Source organism: Danio rerio, chromosome 22 (assembly GCF_052040795.2).
Source record: "Danio rerio strain M-AB ecotype USA chromosome 22, GRCz13ab, whole genome shotgun sequence".
In the NCBI taxonomy this organism is placed as follows: Eukaryota; Metazoa; Chordata; class Actinopteri; order Cypriniformes; family Danionidae; genus Danio; species Danio rerio.
Window position 1 is genome coordinate 24,045,001 of NC_141042.1, and position 22,528 is coordinate 24,067,528.

Consider the following 22,528-nt stretch of genomic DNA (forward strand, 5'->3'; position numbering starts at 1 on the left):
TGAACCTTTCCTTACCCTAACCACTGTTTACAGTATTTGTCATTTTTACGTTGTAATATTTTATTAATTTGATCCATTTTGTTAAATGACAGCAATAAAATATACTTTATTTGTAAGTCTTGGTGAATTTCTTATGATTTATCTGTCACTACTTGTTTATGTTAACAAATAAATACAAATTAATTATAATTCCTAAAATTGTATTATAGTTCCTAAAAATTTGGATCGCGGCTTGATGACCATGTAAAAATGTGGGTCCACTGGCCAAACCGGTTGAGAACCCCTGCGCTATACTATACTTCATATAACAATGTAATTTTAAATCTAGAACAAAGCTTTTTTTGCACTGCTACTAAATATCAGCAGCAAAAATGTGTAAATTTACCTCTTCCCAACAGGGAAAATCAGCAACAACCAAGAATGCATGATTATTTAGCTTCATTGATTTGCAATCAAAAAATGTATTTATAATGGAAGTCAATGGGGCAAAAACAGCCACCAACATAATGAAAGGGAAGTAAATTTGTATATGTGTATTTGTAAATTTTTGAAAAATTTCAAAGCGTTTTCCCAAAATATGTGTCAAATAAGATTTGTCACCAAAAATCATTCTGTTTGCCTAAACACAGAGAAGGTTGTGACCAAATTAAAACTCAGAATCCCTTTAGAGTGGATGAAAACATCCCCCACAGCACATAATGGATAATTAAATGTCATGTATTTACTAACAGAAACTAAAAATGAACAATACTTGTCCAGCATTTGTTAATTCATGTAACATTTACTAACACTATTTATATTCAAATCCAAAGTGCTTGTTAAAATTAGTTAATGCACTGTGCGTTACAATTAATACTGCAATAAATGTATTGTTTCGATCATTAACTAGCATTACCTTATTTTCTTTTCTTTTCTTTTTATGTTTGCTTGTATACACAAGTGCATATTCATACTTCTGAACAAAAAGCGGTGTCTTAGCCTAATTTTAATGGCCATATTTATTAGACCCCTTTCATGTCCTGTACGTGACAAGAGAGGAAATGAAACTTCCCAAAAGGCATTGCTCACACAACATGTTAATCCATCACCTGATGTAAATTACACGCGGTGACCACGTCTGGAGCGCCTCTAGATGGGATTGTTTTGGTGTTGTTCTCCATCCCCCTGCTTCCTTAATAACCTGTGATACTTTAATTTATGACTGCAGTTCATTGAAGGCAGACTGGCCAAATTAAATGCAGGAAGGGGCTTTACAGACGTCTATGAAGAGGAGATCACAGAGGGCGGCTTTTGCAAGAGTGAGTGCCACCTTTCTTTCTTTTTTTCCAATATGGTCTTTTTTTGGGGTGGGAGGGAAGGGGGGGGGGGGTATTCACAGTGCCACCTTTCTATCTTACAGAGAACAAACAGCTCACAAACACTCTCACAGCTGACATTTTGAAAGAAATTGTGTTATTAATATTGTGCAATTAAAATTTGGTCATAATTTACTCGTTATTTGAAATGAAACGAAGCGGAAAAAAAATGTCGATAATAATTTATGCTGCATCTAAGTAGTAGATGTTGATAGTATTTTTTATTTAGATCTGTAACAAACTTTGAGTGTAAGATTCAATTTTTTGATAGTTTTTTTTTAATAAGTATATTTATTGACAATATACATAACATTATGTAGAATGTAAAAATACAAGGAGTTTCAAAACATTTTTAACAATTAGCAAACGAAAAATAATTATAACAGTAAAAAAGAAAAAAAAATACACAAATATAACCCTCCCTGTCACCCCCCCCCCCCCCCCCCATTCATACAAGGTATAATTGTCACTAATTTTGTCAAAACATTTCGAAACATTTTGATGATACGTAAAAATAGTTGAAATAGTTGATGTAGTAATCAATAAAACCAACAATGACCCACAATTAAATTACATTTACAAATATGATAAAATATTTAATTAAAATAATAATTTAAAATAAGAGAAAGTAAGAACAACAACAAAACAACAAAAGACTAGCAAAACTGACAATAATTATATGAAATATTCAATTATAAAAGTGTAACAGAGGTAACGTGTCAAGAAAAGGACCCCAAATATAATCAAAGTCTGCAGGCTTTTGTCTGACAGGATACAATATTTTCTCGGGTACTATTACATAGGAAATTTGTTGTTTGATCTACAATAATATGTGGAACTATATATATGAAATATGCATGAATTGTTGTGTATACTTTTTAAAATATTACGCTGAAATTTTAATTAATGTGGAAATGAATTGTACGGGTGTCTGTGGAAACCTTTGGAGAAAAAGCAAAAAAAAATTGTTAAAAAGTTGAATTTAATTATAATTTATAATTGAAATAAAATCAAATAAAAATTAAATAACAAACCAAATGTTCATTAAGATAAATAAATACACATTAGTATAAAAAAAAAACTACTAATAAAAATAATTATTTGGAAAATTAAATAAAATGTATTTATATATATATATATATATATATATATATATATATATATATATATATATATATATATATATATAATGAAAATTATTTTACAGCTGTTTTACAGTATATTTGTGAGTTTCAAGAACAACACATCTTGCAAAAAGTTTTTTGTAAACATTTGTCAAAATTATAAAAAAAAACATATAATTTAATTAGCAAAATAACATAAAAATAAAACGAAATACCCAAGCAAATGTTTATTATGATAAATAAATACATATCAGAGTAAAGGAAACAAACTAATTAATAAAAATAGTTTATTGGAAAATTAAATAGGTTGTATTTATATTATATATATTTTTCCTTTTTTAAATTAACTCCATAAAAACTAAGAATTTTTTAATTATTATTATTATTATTAATAATAATAATAATAATAATAATAATAAGGTGTTTAGTTGTTCATTATTATTATTATTATTATTTACATTTTGAAAGCTGTTTTACTGTTTGTTTGTGGGGGTTATTTATTATTATTAAAAAATATATATATTATAAAAAATATATATATTTTACTTAGCAAAATAAAATTAAAATTAAATACCCTAGCAAATGTTTATTAAGATAAATAAAAACATAACAGAGTAAAAGAAACAAACTAATAAAAATAGTTAATTGGAAAATTAAAAAGGATCTAATTATATATATTATACATATACATATTTTGCAAATATTTTTTGTCAACATTATTAAACAGTCTTTACTATCATATTTTATTCATACTGTACAGTGTTCAGCATAATCGAGTACATCTCATTTTGAAAATGAATATTTTTATCTATTTCTCAGTCAATATAGGCAGTGTATTTTGGTGCATTTAAACAAAACAAATTTATTAAACATATATATTTATTAAAGATATATTTAAGTCACCAAACATATTGAGAAATTGAAAGATTTTTTAAAAAATACAACCTACAAAATTTCTACTAAATTCTACAATATTTTTGCTTCTCTTGATTTTTCCTACTTTTAAAATTTGTATTTAATATTTTTATAACATATACATTTGGGTGTACTAATTTTTGAACTATACCTTAAGTTATTTTGTTAGATTAGCTCCAGATTTGGCTTCAGTACTGACCAATGTAATATATATGCACAATTATATGTATACTTGAGCACTCTACAGTACAGTATATGCAGAAATATGCAGAAGGACCCTACACTGTTACAAAATCGCCATATTTAGGGTCTGTTTCCTTTAAAAATCACAATCTTTACTGCCTATGCGATATAAAGTGAGTCTCAGAATGTGGAAGAAGCACTGCATTAAATTACATGTGTTTCCCCCATGTCTTTAAAATATGAAAATTGATTTTACCCCAGTATTTTCAATGGAGTTTCTGCACTCGTCTGCTGATCCTGACAGGCATGTGCATGTAAACGGCTATTCATCTCGTTTTACGCTTCAACAACCAAATGAATGCTGAAGTCTATTTTAACTGATTATATTTTAATTACACTAAAACATCAATGCTGTAAAAGGAACCTTATGAAATTAAAAAAGTCACATTAACTGTTCACCAGATGCGCATCCTATTGGAAGAAACACTAGCTGTGCATTTAACACATTGCATTCGTTCTGAATAAAACTCTATCTGATCCTAAACTTTGGTACTGCAAGTTTAAATATGCAAAAGTTCTTCTTCCATGAATGATATTTTACTCTGAATTCATTATCTCATTCGCTTCTGCTTCTCAGGTAATTCGAAGTCTTATCAACAGTGGATTCACACCAAGATGGTAAGCAGCAGGAAATGACTCATTTTTTCCCACTCATAATGTTAATGTTAATTTGGGCTGAATAATCAAGCCCAAAGCAGCGGAGCGTTTTTATTATTATTTCCTGTTGGTTGTGAGGTGATGAAACCCATCCAGTGGAGCGAATGGCATGAAAGCGGAGATGCGATGCCAGGGAAGATGGTGAAAACTGTGGCGTGGGACAGTTAAGATGTCGAGACGGGCTTGATATGATGTGACAGCCAGTCATACGAGATGACACGAGACTTCTGGCAGGAAACACAGCCATTACTTGATAGATTGAACAAAAGAAAAGCCCTCTTTTCTTCTCTCCTTCCCTCCGCTGTCTTCCTCTCACCTCTGTTTTCTTTTTCCACTGTCTCTTTGCGTTCTCGATCCGTCAGCCGGAGCCGAATTAGTTCTCTGGAGTGCCGCTTTCAAAAGGTTTTGTGTAAAGTTCACATCCTCTGACTGACACAAATCCATAAGTAAAAGGGCTGCAGTGCCGTCATGTCGGTCAAGGCTTTGGGAAGTAAATTCACCAGCATCTTTGGTGCGTTTTAGCGTGTTAGCCTTGCAGCAATAATCAAGTAAAAAGCCACGATAGATGAAATCAGACAAGAGCACGCCATTCGCTAAGAGCTTCGTCACACATAGCGTCGTATAAAGGGACAAGGCTTGTTTAACAGGCAAAGGTGTTTCTCATCGCTTTAGGGCAAAACAAACGCTTTGACTGAAGGAACAAGGCGTTTATTCAGCTGTTAATGATTTGTGACAGTAAATGTGTGTTTATTTTATGTGAAATGTGTTGGACAAAAAACATTCTGATCTCTTTTGCATAGCGGGAGAGGGCGAAACCAGTCGTGAAGAACTTTCAGATGGTAAGTTTAACCTCGGACTATATATAAAAAATGATGGATGGATGGATGCATGGACAGAACGATAGATCATCATGGATGAATGGACAGAAGGATAAATGGACGGGCGGACGGATAGATAGATAGATAGATAGATAGATAGATAGATAGATAGATAGATAGATAGATAGATAGATAGATAGATAGATAGATAGATAGATAGATAGATAGATAGATAGATAGATAGATAGATAGATAGATAGATAGATAGATAGATAGATAGATAAAGTCAGAATTATTAGCCCCCTTTGAATTTTTTTCTTCTTTTTTAAATATTTCCCAAATTATGTTTAACAGAGCAATGAAATTTTCACAGTATGTCTGATAATATTTTTTTCTTCTGGAGAAAGCCTTATTTGTTTTATTTCGGCTAGAATAAAAGCAGTTTTTAATTTTTTAAACATCATTTTAGGGACAAAATTATTAGCCTCTTTAAGCTAATTTTGTTATCAATAATGTACAGAACAAACCACTGTTATACAATAACTTGCCTAATTACCCTAACCTGCCTAGTTAACCTAATTAACCTACTGAAGCCTTTAAATGTCACTTTAGGCTGTATAGAAGTGTCTTAAAAAATATCTTGTCAAATATTATTTACTGTCATCATGGGAAAGAGAAAATAAATCATTTATCAGAAATGAGTTATTAAAACTATTATGTTTAGAAATGTGCTGAAAAAAATATTCTCTCATTTAAACAGAAAATGGGGAAAATAAACAAGCAGTCTAATAATTCAGGGGGGCTAATAATTCTGATTTTAACTGTAGATAGATAGATAGATAGATAGATAGATAGATAGATAGATAGATAGATAGATAGATAGATAGATAGATAGATAGATAGATAGATAGATAGATAGATAGATAGATAGATGGATGGATGGATGGATGGATGGATGGATGGATGGATGGATGGATGGATGGATGGATGGACGGACAGAACGATAGATCATCATGGATGAATGGACGGATAGACAAATGGATAGATAGATGGATAAATGGATGGACAGAACAATAGATCATCAAGGATGATTGGACGGATCAATGAATCGACGGTTCGACGGATGAATGGATTTATGGATGGATGGATGGATGGAAGGGAGGGTGGATAGAACCATAGATTGATAGAATAACAGATGGATGGATAAATAAATGGATGGATGGATGGATGGATGGATGGATGGATGGATGGATGGATGGATGGATGGATGGATGGATGGATGGATGGATGAACGGATGGATGGATGAATGGATGGATGGATGGATGGGAGGGTGGATAGAATCATAGATTGATAGAATAACAGATAGATAGATAGATAGATAGATAGATAGATAGATAGATAGATAGATAGATAGATAGAATCTAAATAATATTTTTTTCATGGTTAATTATCATTTTCCTTTCATATTTTTCTTTCATCAACTGATTAATCTATTTCCTTTTGTTTTTTGAAAGGCCAAAGATCACGCGAAGCGGAAAATACGTGACATGAAGGACAAGATTACACAAAAGGTGAGTTATCCAGTCTTCTTCCTATCAAAACCTCTCCCTCTCCAAAAGCCTTTACAATGCTGTGTGAGAGCTCACCGTCTCTCACATTCACACTCGCACAGACTCATGCCCTCACACTATTTAAGATGGATCACGTGGCTTCACCCATGGCTCGCGCTCGGGGTTTTAAATGGCTTGTGAAACCTGCTTAGCGCTTTGTTCAGGAGTGTACATTTCTAACAAGTGCGCCTCCGGCAATGGGCTGTCATGTCAACCCCCCTTTCCCCGGCACCACCTTTCATATTTTTTTGCATATTTCATCAGTGAGCGAGTGATTTCTTCAAAGCTAATGTAACGAGATGTATGTTTCCATAACACTGATGTCTTTGATAAGGCAATTGTGGCGTGAACTGTCAGACCAGGAGCTCAGAAAGGCGGCCCAGAGGAGACGAGACCTCTCACAGTTGATACGCTGGATGTTCGCTGCTGCTGTCGGCTCCGCTTCAGCTAAAGCAAAACAGATTTGAACAAGACTCAAATGAGTCGGTGTTATTGGGCGTGTGCGCGTGTGCATTCGTATAAATAATCATGCAGTTTTCTGCGGCACAAGTCGGCTTGTTGCAGAACATTTCCAATAACGTACTCTGATGAATTGTACTCATATTATAAAACTTTTGTTCGCAAATTCTTGGCTTTGCTTTTACATTTTGGAGATGATGCTAAAGAGAGGCACTAAAGGAATGAAACGTTTCATGGGTGAACGAGAAAGATCTGCACAGAAAATACAAATTGCGCAATTTTCTATTACAATGAATTTATTTTGTCATCAATTATAAATTTGACCATCTTGGTGGATGGTAGATCTTGGTAGATCTAATTGGATTATTTAGTGCCTGCTTTGAATCAGGCCCATGCAGAGAGATTGTGTATGTTCATGTAAATGACACGGGCATATCTAAAAGCTTTTAGTAACGTGTTAGCTACCATTTTACTAATTTTTTATTATATTTGCGAGTTGGTTGATCCCCATCGGCTCCCTGGTTGATCTATCGGCATCTTCAAGATTACACAGATGAATGAAGGCTCTGGAAACTGTTACTATGGTTACTACTAATGATTAAGGGTAGTGTATTTATTTCTGACTGCGATCAAAACTTTTTGATATTACCTGTTCAATAAAAAATTGCATTGCACAACTTTCAGCCAATCAGAATCAAGTATTTCAACAGAGCATGGAATCAAGGTATTGTGAACAACACACACTTAATTGAGTCCAATACAATGATTTGAAGCCGGAACGAGAGTGAAATCTGACTAGGGAACTTCTTTAATGCATAAATTATTCAAATGACTTGAATCAGCCCTCAAATTTCAACAGAACAATTGTAAAATTTGCTGCACCTTAAAGGGATAGTTCAGCCAAGCAGTTACATCTCCACTTGCGTTTCTTTGTTGAACACAAAAGTTTTATTTTGAAGAATGTTGGTAGCCACGGATTTTCGCAGTATGTTTTTCTACTAGAATGTCAGTTTGAACATACACAATCTAAATCATCAAAATATCTTCTTTTCTTCTTCCTAAAAAAATAATGCTAAAAGAAAGGTCAAGGTGATCCAGGATTGGTCAGCCCAGTCACTGGATGTAAATATTATTGAGCATGTCTGGGGTAAGATGAAGAAAGAGGCACTAAAGATTATCTTAAGAATCATGATGAACTCTGGGAGTCCGTGTCCTTTGTCTATTTAAGACATTCTTCAAAATATCTTCTTTTGTTTTTTCTTCTGTTTCTCTGCATCATACACTGTGTATATATTAAACAGTTTCTCTCTTTTTTTGTTTAAAAAACTTATTCAACACACTTATAATCTGTGCATTATAAATTGGGTGTGATATCTTTTATATACTACCTGACAAAAGTCTTGTTGTCTATCTCAGTTGTAAGAGCAACAAATAATAACTTGACTTCTAGTTTATCAGTTTGAAAAGCGTCAGAAGGTAGATTTCTCTGATTAATCATCTGTTGGACTGCATCCCATTCCTCACAAATACTGCAGAAGACCTATTGGAACCCGCATGGACCCAAGCGTCTCAGAGAAATCAGTCAAGTTCGGTGAAGGGAAAATCATGGTTTGGGGTTACATTCAATATGTGGGTGTGCGAGAGATCTGCAGAGTGGATGGCAAGATCAACAGCCAGAGGTATCAAGACTTTTGTGCTGCCCATTACACTACAAACTACAGGAGAAGGCAAATTCTTCAGCAGGATAGTGCTCCTTCTCGTATTTCAGTCTCCACATCAAAGTTCCTAATAGCAAAGAATGTCAAGCTGCTCCAGGATTAGTTAGCCCAGTCACTAGACATGAAAATTCTTGAGCATGTCTGAGGTAAGATGGAGGAGGCATTGAAGATGAATCCAAATAATTTTGATGGAAGTCCTGCAAGAACGCTTTCTTTGCAATTCCAGATGACTTTATTAATAAGTGATTTGAATCATTGTAGAGATGTGTGGATGCAGTCCTCCAAGCTCATGGGAGTCATACACAATATTAATTATTTTCCCACTGCACCATAACTTTATATTCTATACTGTACATTATTTATGTGAAGTGACAAGACTTTTGTCTTAGCAAAGTCAGACTGTGCTGTCCTAATTAAATAATTAAAAATCAAGGCATGATCATATTTTATTTTGGAAAAAATAAGCGTAATCTAGAGGCCTTTGCCTTTTCATATAAGACACTTCTGATACCAAAAGATCAACTAGATATATAGCTATTACTTGTTGTTCCTAAAACTTGGATAGGCGACAAGACTTTTGTCAGGTAGTGTACTGGGTTCACAACAAAATGCTAATTTTATTATGCGAAATTAAATGCGAAGAGTGGCAAATTTCCACTGGGTGGCGCAATAACAAGGAATCCATGACACCTTTGCTACGAGCACACAGAATTCACCTCAATCTTGACTCCGCACAACTTCAAAAAGTGCAAAAGTTCTGTAAGGTAAAAAACATCCCTTGAGTACTCGAGAGCAATTGATGCAGTGCTTCAAGTTTGGTGTGTACCCAGCATTAGACTGCGAATAGCAGGAAAGATCCCAATAGTAAGGCATTGGAAGAAATTTTACCAAAATGGCCCGACTGACATGATTGAAATCTGAGCAAGGAACTCCTGATCACACATATTCCTATTCAAATTATTTTATTCCACCTTCGCATTAAAACAAGATCTTTTAAGGAACTTGGACTTGCTTGTGATTAGACTGCGTACATGTTAAGCCAGCACTGTGCTCTATTTCTCAGCTCTCTCTCTTGTCTTTTGGCTTGCCGGCAGGACACTGAAGAGGAGGAAAGCCCATACTGTGAAGGTTCTCCCACCAGCACTAAAAGCCTCTCGCCCAGGAGACTTCAGAGGATAGCGGTAAGCACACACACACACACACACACACAGTCCGACTCCTGAAAGAAGCGCCCATTTGCACACCAGTAAGTCTGAGTCGACGCGGGGCGGCGTGATTGACAGCTGTGGCTAAAGCGGCCGTGTGTAGAGTGTGTGTAGTGTGTGTGTTTTGCGTGTGCAAGTCAGTGATGTGTTGCCAAGCTCAGGCAGGGAAGCGGTGAGCCCCCCATAGATGCGGGAGGTGGCCTGGATTCATACCATTCACTGGCCTGCCTCCATTTCCAAACCCCAAATAGGCCGCAGTTGGTTTGGACTGTTTTTGGACTGAGGTTTTGCTAGGTTTGTTAGCTAAAAGTGCTATATGCTTGAGTTTTTAATGTTTTTTTTGTTTTTGTTTGTCTTGAAAACCATATTTTAGTATGTTAATTTGCATTTTTATCCTCTATTTGGAGCTACAGCATTATAGATTTGTGTTTGAGTAAACCATAAATTTAGTTTATTCTTTAAACCAGGGGTCTTAAACTTAAATTGGTGGGGGGCATTTTTGTTTCATTCATTCATTCATTCATTCATTTTCTTTTCGGCTTAGTCCCTTTATTAATCCGGGGTCTCCACAGCGGAATGAACCGCCAACCTATCCAGCATGTTTTTACGCAGCGGATGCCCTTCCAGCCACAACCCATCTCTGGGAAAATTTAAATTAATTTATTTCCTCAAAATTCTACACACAATACCCCATAATGACAATGTGGAAAAAAAAAAACATTTGTTGCAAATTTATTAAAAATAAAAAACCCTGAAAAATCACATGTACATAAGTATCCACAGCCTTTGCCTTAAAGCTCTAAATTGAGCTAAGGTTCATTCTGTTTCCACTGATCATTCTTGAGATGTTGTAGCAGCTTAATTAGAGTTCACCTGTGGTAAATTCAGTTGATTGGACATGATTTGAAAAGGCATACACCTGTCTATATAAGGTGCCAGGGTTGACAGTGCATGTCAAAGCACAAACCAAGCATGAAGACTAAGGAATTGTCTGTAGACCTCCGAGACAGGTTTATCTTGATGCACAAGGCTGGTTAAGGTTACAGAAAAATTTCTGCTGCTCTGAAAGTTCCAATGAGCACAGTGGCCTCCATCATCTGTAAATGGAAGATGTTTGGAACCACCAGGACTCTTCCTAGAGCTGGCCGGCCATCTAACCTGAGTGATTGGGAGGGAGAAAGGCCTTAGTCTGGGAGGTGATCAAAAACCCAATGGTCACTCTGTCTGAGCTCCAGCATTCTTCTGTGGAGAGAGAAGAACCTTACAGAATGACATCTGTGCAGCAATCCCCCAATCAGGCCTGTATGGTAGAGTGGCCAGACGGAAGACACTCCTTGCCTGGAATTTCCCAAAAGGCATCTGAAGGACTCTCGGACCATAAGAAACAAAATTCGTCCCTCAGACTGGGGCAACTGTTCATCTTCCAGCAGGACAATGACCCAAAGCACACCGTCAAAATATCAATGGAGTGGCTTCACAACAACTTGGTGAATGTCCTTGAGTGGCCCAGCCAGAGCCCATACCTAAATCCTATTGAACATCATCTAGAGCTCTGAAAATGGCTGTACATCGTCACTTTCCATCCAACCTGATAGAGCTTGAGTGGTACTGCAAAAAGGAATAGGTAAAAATTCCAAAATGACAGGTGTGCCAAGCTTGTGGCATCATATTCAAAAAGACTACAGAGGCTGTAATAGCTGCCAAGTATTGAGCAAAAATTATGTGAATACTGTAAATACGTATATACATGTGATCTATCAGGTTTTTTATTTTTAATTATTTTTGGAACAATTAAAAAAAAATCTTTTTTCACATTGTCATTATGGGATATTTTGTGTAGAATTTTGAGGAAATAAATGATTTTAATGCATTTTGGAATAAAGATGTAACATAAAAAAATTATGTGGGAAAAAATGAAGCGCTATGAATACTTTCTGAATGCATTGTAAAGCTAATATCAAACATTAGAACATTTCAAATCAGCTGTTAATAAAAAGTTATCTATTTATATTAAAATACCGCACAACCTATAAGGAAGATCAGCCTATTCAAATGTTATCACTCTATTGAATGGGCATCATCAGTGGTTAGTTGCTGATAAATATGGGCCAGTAGGGGCCTTCTGCGCGTACTGGTAGGCTCATAAGGCTGTTATCATTCATCCACATGGTTATTCAGCTGTAGATCTCATACGGCTGCGGCCAGAAATTAACTTGAATTATTGATATCATTTAATATATTTCCCAATAATTATATTTTATTAAAGTCTACTCCAGGGGTCACCAACCTTTTGGAAACTGAGAGCTGCTTCTTAGGTACCGATTAGTGTGAAGGGCTACCAGTTATTAAATAACATTTTTCTTAATTTACTTTTAATTATATGTTATTATTAATAATAAATAATATTCATCTACGAGAAGACTTTGATCATATTAATGATTTCTCACAGTAGTTGTCAACAATGATTTAACAAGTTAGATAAATATCAATATGCAACACTTCATTTGTCTGAAATTGTTTTTAAAGTTTTTTTTTAAATATATAAATTAAAGTAATTTTCAAATTTACACCAATGCAAGTGTGATTTGAAAAGAATACCTATAAAAATATTAGATGCAGCTTACTTATATGTGGCGCTATGGTGAGCTGTTTTTAGAACAGGCCCGCAGGCAACTCATGTGAACCTGGCGGGCTACCTGGTGCCCACGGGCACCATGTTGGTGACTCCTGGTCTACTTTAACTCCAACCCTAACCCCAACCATCACAGTAATGTAAAAACAGATCTGAATCTGTCCTCTATATCAGTATAGCTGAGTAACCATGTGAATGGATGATAACAGCCTTCTGAGCCTACCAGTAGGCGCAGAAGGCCCCTACTGGCCCATATTTATCAGCTGATAACCATTGATGCCCATTAAATTGAGTGATAACATTTGAATCATGTTAATAACATTTAAAGATGCATTTAAAATAGATGTTTTTTTAAAGCATAAAATATCTTTTTACTGCCACTTTTATTAAATCTGAAATATTTTTAGCTGTTTAACACTACTAAAAATGTTCTCATACAAGTGAAAGGGTATTTAGTTTTATTTAATACATTCATTTTATTGTGTTGGACCCAGAAAAGAAAATGTAAGAGTTTCTAACAAGCATTCTTTCTGACTGTAGTCACCTCTCATGTTTGAATATTTTAAAATAAATCTACTGGTTCATAAATTGCCCAGTCAGACACACACACACATGCACACACTCATCATGTATCATTAAAATTGTCCTTTGCTTAACACTCGCTTTTCAGCAACTGCAACTCAGCAACCTGAATGCTGATCAGAAATGCAGGGCTGAATGGCGCAAGTGTTGATTAGCTGTAAAAATAGCTCACTTCCGGCACCAACAGCCAGCCCTTGTTGCCCTTACATGCTCACACCTCTGTGGCCCGTGCTAGAAGGGCATTGGACAAAAGCCACAGCCGGCCAGATTCTCCCCATCACCCTGCAGGCTTTCCATCCAGCCCTTCATTAACACTGCTATTAGCTGCATACTTGATGAGGAGAGAATGGCGTCAAAAGTATGGAGACGGAGCTCCTCCAATTAGGAGCTTTTCTAAAGGCAAGACACTGCAGGTCAATAGGGTACAAACAGTATATAATATATTTATCACCATATTTAATTAGTTTATTGATTACATTTATTTTGTATTACAAGTTTTCGAAAATGTTGATCAAATATGCACAGGAGGTTTAATTTGCATGCATTTCTAGCCTAGTCGGGTTCAAAATTCTTGTTCTGCTTTTTCATTATTTATATTTGTGTCAGAGGTATTGAGAGATAAGATTTTAGGAATCATATTTTATCACTAGCAAACAGAAAATGTTTTTTTACTTCTAAAAATTGCCAAAAACGAAAAAAAAAGATTGAATAAACTTTTCGGTTAGATGCTTGTAAGCACTATTGAAGTGGAGATTAGCTGTGTTTCTATTCAAAGAACTAGAACATTGCATAAAACGTTTACAAATAAAGCACCTTTTCCATCCAATGAGTCACATAGAACAAAATCAGCACTTCTTGATAAACTAAATATCAAAAATAAAAATTTGCAGCGGTAGAAGAAAGCAATGATCGCACAATGGTTTTTAGAGGCGTGCCATAATAATACTGAACCACTTTGTTTTTACAATTTCCAAAACAACATTTGAAATGTTTTATAATGTTGTGAGTCTGCCAGTTTGTCCATTATTGCTGTCTCATTGCACCTATTTTTGTCATTCCATGATATCTTAAAATAAAACATCACATGACTTTTTTTGCCCCATATGCTGGAATTTATTTTGTAAATGGGTGTCTATTTTAGTTTGTGCATTTGTTATTATTGAATAAAAACTACATCCACGTATAGTTATGTAAAAATATTAGGTAACACTTTACAATAAGGTTCATTAGTTAATGCATTTACTAACATGAACCAATCATGAACAACACATGTACAGCATTTATTAATCATAATTGAACATTTACTAATGCATTATTAACATTCAAGTCCATGCTTGGTAACATTAGTTAATGCACCATGAGTTAACATGAACCAACAATGAACAACTGTATTTTCATTAACTAACGTTAAGAAACATGAACAAATACAGTAGTAAATGTATTGTTCATTGTTTGTCCATCTTAGTAAATGGATTAATTAACATTAACTAATGAACCTTATTGTAAAGTGTGAACAAATAGTATAACAAAAAGTTTTAATATGTACGTTTTTGTATTTTACAATTGATGTGCATCTTTGCATTTTTTATGCAATATTTTATAGCTATGTAGCTACATATAAAGAGCTATGTATGAAGAGACCACTCATTATGAGAAAACAACCTTTAAAACGATGGGTAGTTGAAATCTACAAACACATTGATAAAATGTGTAACAAATGAAATGCATATATTTGGGAGTATTTGGGAGGTTTTATTTGTATGAGACACTGTCGTTAAAACACTTAATGAAAAAACAAAATCTTAAAACAGACAGCTTCATGTAACTGTGTTTTTGCCTGCAGTGTATTGCTTTAAGGTGGTGCTGTCCCAGACGAGCCCCCCCTCAAACTTGTCATATTTGTGCGGACTGCTGCCACAAAATCTTGTGATCAGTGAACAAATCAATCCAGTCATCGTATTGTCTAACAGAAAGCAAAAGAGCAGGAGGTGATAGAGGTTCAGCGGCAGGACGACCAACATTTTTTTTTTCTGCCATTCATCAAAACTGGAGAAGTACTGGCGTATAATTAGAGACAAATGCTATAAGTGGTGTTATATGAGTGTGGGACTGCTGGCGAAAATGCTGGTTGTTTAATATGATATAACACTTAAGTTAGCGGCTGAACGAATTTGGATGATATTTTTCAAGAAATATTTTGTAGACTTTTTTTTTTATCTCAGGTATTTTATCTGTTTTTGGTTTAATGAGGTAATCAAGACCCTGCTGCAAATAAATTGCTTCGCATTATTAATACATAAATGGATTTGAAATATTGATTTTGGTTGGATTAGAGTTAGTATGTGAGAACAAAGACACATGAGGGATGAAACCTGCTCAGCAATTATTTAACAAATGTTAATTGCATTTATTCAATGTGAAATTCTAAATGAATTATTTTTATATAAAATATTTTCAAATACATTATTAAAGCACAACATTTCATTTAATTGAATATAAAATTGATCTTATAAATGCTTTTATTTAAAAAAAATAACGCTAATATAATACAGTGCTCAGCATATATAAGTACACCCCTCACAAATCTATCTTTAATATTCATATTTGTAATAGTAAGCTATATCAAATTATATTTTTGCATATACTGTACATTAGATTAGTCAGTACTGAAGCCAAATATGGAGCTTATCTTACAAAATAACTTACGAATACGGTCCAAAAACTGGTACACCTACATTTATATGTTTGGGAAAAATATTAAATACAAATGTAAAAAAGAGGAAAAATCCAGAGAAGCAAAAAAAGAAAAAGAAAAAAAAAGACAAATTTTGTTGGTTGTAATTTATTTTTGCAATATTATGCTTAAATTTAATTCTTTTGTCTTTTCATTTTTAAATATGTTTGGTGACTCAAAAAATATTTTTTTAATAAATATATCCGTTTAATAAATCTGTTTTATTTAAATACACCAAAATACATTGACTATATTAACTAAGAAATAGATTAAAATATTCATTTTCAAAATGGGGTGTACTCAGTTATGCTGAGCACTGTACCTATATTATTATACACATATATATTTATTATTATAATTCAATACATATTTATAAGAATTATACATAAAAGCATGTATAGATCATGTATATATGAATGGCACTTAATTGTAGAATATTTATATTAACATTAATTAACATAAAGATGTATAAATGTGGACGCAAATATATTGCTCATGATCGCTTAATGTTAGTTAATACTGTAAGCTTAATGCAAAATGTTACCATAATTTTATTACCACAATGTTACTGAGTTTCTCTGGATTTATTGGATTTATTAGGTTAGGCCTTGATTAAAATGTTCAAATTAGTTCCCCCGACTCCCCCAATTCCAATGAGTTCCAATAACATTTATTCCCAATTAAAACTATAAACACTGGAATTAAGAACATTCAAGTGCCCGGAAAATAACAATTTGTTAGAGTTGGAAATCAGGGTAATTCCAACAATTACTGATTTCTTAACTCTTCAAGCATTAAAACATTCATATTGTGCTAACTAAACATGAACATAAACATGTCTGAAAACATGTCAACTTTTTATAATTTTATGCTACAAAAATATATATTATTTTACATTTTGAAAAAACATCAGTAGTTTATAGAACAAAGTACAATGCACTTTTTACTCAAACACAAAGCTATAAATCATAAACATGTCTGTGCATGTGCATCTATCTATCTATCTATCTATCTATCTATCTATCTATCTATCTATCTATCTATCTATCTATCTATCTATCTATCTATCTATCTATCTATCTATCTATCTATCTATCTATCTATCTATCTATCTATCTATCTATCTATCTATCTATCTATCTATCTATCTATCTATCTATCTATCTATCTATCTATCTATCTATCTATCTATCTATCTATCTATCTATCTATCTATCTATCTATCTATCTATCTATCTATCTATCTATCTATCTATCTATCTATCTATCTATCTATCTATCTATCTATCTATCTATCTATCTATCTATCTATCTATCTATCTATATATATATATATATATATATATATATATATATATATATATATATATATATATATATATATATATATATATATATAGGGCGACACAGTAGGTAGTGCTGTCACCTTAAAGCAAGAAGGCTCGAGCCTTGGCTGGGTCAGTTGGTGTTTCTGTATGGAGTTTGCACATTCTCCCTGCGTTCGTGTGGGTTTCATCCAGGTGCTCCAGTTTCCCCCACAGTCCAATGACGTGGTATAGATGTATTGGGTAGGCTAAATTTTCTGTAGTGTATGAGTGTGTATGGATGTTTCCCAGAGATTGGTTGCAGCTGGAAGGGCATCCATAGAGTTCAATTGTAGTCTTATTAGACCAGAACATTTTTTATTTTAATTTTATTGTCTGTGAGTCCTTCAGATGCCTTTTGGCAATTTCCAGGCAGGGAGTGCTTTCCATCTGGCCAGTGCAGGGTCTCCCAAAATTAATTTATATTGTCCCAACACAAATTGATAAAGTAACCCAACAAATTTAAGCGAACTGAACATAAAGCAATTAAGTTGCCACAAAACATCTCAAGAATTGTGATGGTTCAGATTATTTTTTAATAAGTATTTTGATTAAGCAGCAAAATCATCAATTTTTCTGTGTAACAAATGGCTTGTAATGTTGTGCTCATTTGAAAAAATATATTAACATAGACAAACGACGAAATAAACAATAGACCACAATATAAAACGATCGACTTCACACAAAAAAAAGATGTCTGCAAAATTGTTGTGAATAATTTATGCAATGGAATTAAACAAATTGAATTTATTTTAAAATTTATTTAAAAGTTTGTTTAAATTTAGCCTAAATAAATTGTTTACAACCACTTAACTTAAAAAAATGTTTAGTAAATCAAAGGAATCATCTTTGAATATTTTTTCTCAGTGTTTATTTTGTCCATACACTGTAAAAAGTAATTAGTTACTTAAAGTGAGTAAACCAATTGCCTAAAAAGCAACAAGTTGACTTGACAAAAATAATGTAAGTAAACCCATTGTAGCTTGGAACTTTTAAGCTTACTTAATCGTGCTTATTGTAGCTTATTCCAAAGTCAACTAATCCTTTTTCACAATGACAAACTATTTTAGCATGTCTCTTTTCAAATAATTACTGCAGTTATGACAATATTTCATATTTGGTGCTTCATTAAGTCTATAAAATCTATATAGCCTGTATTGAATTTAAAAGACATAGTGGAGTCTGGAAGAGCAGGTTTATTTTAGTTACTGCCATTTGCTAGATATATATATATATATATATATATATATATATATATATATATATATATATATATATATATATATATATATATATAATAAATGTGTTTTGGAAAAAGTGATTGGTTAATTTTTATTTTTTAAAAAGTGAATACAACTTGCATAATAATAAAATGAAGTCAACTTAACAGTTACAAGTTACAATGGGTTTACTTGATTTAATTTTGTAATGTCAACTTGTTTCTCTTAAGGCAATTGGTTTACTCGCTTTAAGTAGCTAATCACTTTTTACAGTGTATAATAAAAATTCACTCAAACGAACTATGTTTGTTTGTTAAATTTATTTAAAATGAGCTGAAACAACACAATTCTTTAAGGTTTTTGGGACAACTTAATTGTTTAATGTTTAATCCATGTATAGCAAAAACGATTAAGCTAACTTAATAAATTTGTGTTGGGATGACATGAAGGAATTGTGTGGAACCCAATAGTTTTTACAGTGCACCCAAAGAGTAATGGGTTTTTAGTGGGGACAACTTAATCTTGAAAAATGTTCAATCCACTTAAATTTGTCAAAACATAGTTAACTTACTTCCTTTCCTTAAATTCATTGTGTGAAACCCGGCATTTTTTACAGTGTACATGGTCACATTGCACACTCCTATGCTGATGCGCAGGTCAGTGTGAGGAATGCAGCGCAGCAGTGAGAGAGAAGTTGAGCAGTGTTTTGTGGCTCAGGCTCAGTACAGTATGAGGTGCTGGTTTTCAGGTCGAGCCTCGGGGCCTGTGAAAGCCAGACTGGGTGTCAGTAGCAGAGCCTCGGGCATAGAAGAGCTGATCTCTATCACCCACTGAAGCTGTGTATGTGTATGTGTGTGTGTGTCTCCTCTGAGTGGCACACAGCCTCTGGGGAATCACACACACACACACACACACACACACACACACACACACACACACATACACACTCTGGATGAAGCCGGCAGATGGATCCCCTATAGCCGTGGCCAGTTCAGCGGCGCTGCATATTAAAGAGTCCAAAAAGCTCTGTTCAAGTTGTGTATAATTCATACTCACTTCCTGCTCCAGCTTATGGGCTTCCACCTTCATTTACATAGAGCCCTGAGCAGTGACCACTGTAAACATGATAGCAGTCCACTCTTTAAAACGTCAATGCAGAAGAAATGTATTCAGAGTATCCAGAAAAGAGGATTCAGATTGGAGAATATAGTTTGGAGTTTGTTTGTTTGTGGATGCTTGTTTTTTTTAAAATAATATTCAAGCTTTAATTTCGTAAGACACTGGTGGTGGATGGAGTGTAATAATTAACTAGTTTTCACCATACCTCTGCTGTTGATTTTAAAAAATGTATATGGAAACGAGACATTCTTTTGTCAACTTTGTGCTTATTTGCATACATTTCTAGAACAATTAGATTATTGAATTATGTCAGAGCCAAATTATTATTTTTGTATGCCGTTTTAGAGCTGATACACTGAAAAAAATGATTTCTGCAAAATTGACCAAACTATTTTTTGTTGAGTCTAAACAAAATTAATTTAGTAATGTTCAACTTAATGTGCTTGTTTAGATACAACCTAAATAAATTGTTTACAACCACTTAACTTAAAAAAAACAAATCAAGAAATCTAAATTTTTTAGTGTAGTTATCGATATACTTCTGCTACTGAATTTTGCTACTGAATATGCAAATGAGCATTATTTTATTAACTTTTTTGCTGATTTGCATTCATTTCTAGAACAAATATTTGAACATTGAAGGAACTCAAAAAATATTTTTTCCTATGCTATTATGAAGTAAAGCTTATAGTTATTAATATACTTTGATTATTGAATTTTTAAAAGTAAAAAAAAATTAATTTAAATAAGCAAATGAGCATTATTTCATTAACTTTTTGCTGATTTGGATTCATTTCTAACACAAAAGTTTAAACATTAAATGAACTCATAAAAACTTTTTTGGTATTTAAGCAATATTAGCCATATTAGAGTATAGTTAATAGTTCCATAAATTACTGCTACTAATTATTGTTTTATAGTAAGGTTTAAATATGCAAATTATACATTATTTTGTTAACTTTGTGCTGATTTGCATACTTTTCTAGAGCAATTGGAATGAATTGGATAAAGTCAGAACCAAATTATTAGTTTTGTATGCCATATTAGAGTTTAGCTGATAGTTATCAATACCCTTTGGATACAGAATTTTTAATTGTGTAAATGTTTAATTTAAATATGCAAATGAGCATTATTTCATTAACTATTTGCTGATTTGGATTTATTTCTTGCACAAATTTTATTAATGGATGAACACATAAAAAATATTTTGAAGTTGTGCCATAATAGAGTTCAGCTAATAGTTATTATCGTATTTCTGTTAAGTACTGCTACTGATTTTTGTTTTATAGTTAGGTTTAAATATGGACATTAGACATATATATTTTTTTTACTTTGTTCTGATTTGCATACATTTCTAGAACAGTTGGAACAATTAGATAATTGAAGTCAAAATCAAATTATTATTTGTGTATAACATATTTTAGCTACTACAGTTTAGCTAATATTCAGTATTATGCTTCGGTTACTGAATTTTTTGTAAAAATGTTTGATTTAAATAAGCAAATGAGCATTATTTCATTAGCTTTTTGCTTATTTGCATTTATTTCTAGAACTATTGAAACAATTAGATTATTAGATCAAATTAGTCAGAACCAAGTTATTATTTTTGTGTGCCATATTTAATAGTTATCAATATACAGTACATCAGTTACTGATTTTTTTTATTTAAAAATGTTTGATTTAAATATGCAAATGAGCATTATTTCATTAACTTTTTGCTGATTTGGATTCCTTTCGTGCACAAAAATCTGAACATTTGATGCACTCAAAAAAATATTTTAAAGCCTATGCCATGTTAGAGCATAGCTAATAGTCGTTCTTCATACTTCTGCTAACTACAGCTACAGATTTATTTTATTTTTTTTACAGTTTGGTTTAAATATGCAATTAAGCCATTAATTTCATTAACTCTGTGCTAATTTGCCTATATTTCTCACACAAAAATTTAAACATTAAAGGTTCAAAATATTTGACATAGTTGTAATTGAAATATACATACAGATTGATAAAGCACCAATTGGGATGCGCAAATCTCATACTGGAAATTAATTTGTGCTCAAAAATCTGTGAAATGGATTTTATATATTGAAAATCATTTTAAATTTTATATGAATAAAACATGCAATGTCTCATTTTGACATCTACATCAAATCAAATTTCCAAATTTTTATTACATAGGAATGCAAGAACCTGTTATTAATGATTCAAATAACATATGACTGAAATAATGATCCCTCATCATTCAACAACTTGCATTATTACTAGCACATATAAGAATAAGAAATATGTAAGTAATCTTAGTAAATTTAGATAGATTACACTACCAACTACTTCACATGTTAGAGCTGTTCTGTCATCCTTAAACATAGTCTTAAGGCATGTCTTCAAATGATTGCAAAAATGCCCTTTTAACATGTCACACTGAATGACATCTGATCAGATATCATCTGTAAATCATGTTTTATTGTCATTATTATTGCTTAAATAAAACTAGATAACACATTCTAATCTTTGGGGGAAACAAAAGTCCACTCGCATTGTTTTGATGTCTCAAGTCTGTTGAAAATGAAATTATATTTAGCCACCTCATAGATGTTGTATGGATTGGCGAATGTGCAAACGTGTGAGCTCGAGCTCCCAGCGAGAGCTTTTGTGAAACTGTGCAGGTCTGGAGGACTGCCAGCGTGGAGATGGATTCGTTGGGTGTCAAAAAACATTGACGTACAAATGGAGAGAAAGCGCTTTTGGCCGGTGGACGTTTTGCTGCAAGCC

The 22,528-nt window shown here is 33.1% G+C and overlaps 1 protein-coding gene across 4 annotated transcripts in view; it reads left to right on the plus strand.

Annotated features, from left to right (window-relative positions):
- dennd1b (DENN/MADD domain containing 1B) overlaps positions 1 to 22,528 on the plus strand; it is a 207,361-nt gene that overhangs the window by 169,611 nt on the left and 15,222 nt on the right. For all 4 annotated transcript variants that reach the window (XM_087304383.1, XM_087304384.1, XM_087304385.1 and 1 more), the window contains 5 exons: positions 1,208 to 1,298; positions 4,215 to 4,255; positions 5,095 to 5,133; positions 6,628 to 6,684; positions 9,995 to 10,081. In XM_087304383.1, the coding sequence (XP_087160509.1) occupies positions 1,208 to 1,298; positions 4,215 to 4,255; positions 5,095 to 5,133; positions 6,628 to 6,684; positions 9,995 to 10,081 (315 nt within the window). The remainder of the gene's footprint in view (positions 1 to 1,207; positions 1,299 to 4,214; positions 4,256 to 5,094; positions 5,134 to 6,627; positions 6,685 to 9,994; positions 10,082 to 22,528) is intronic.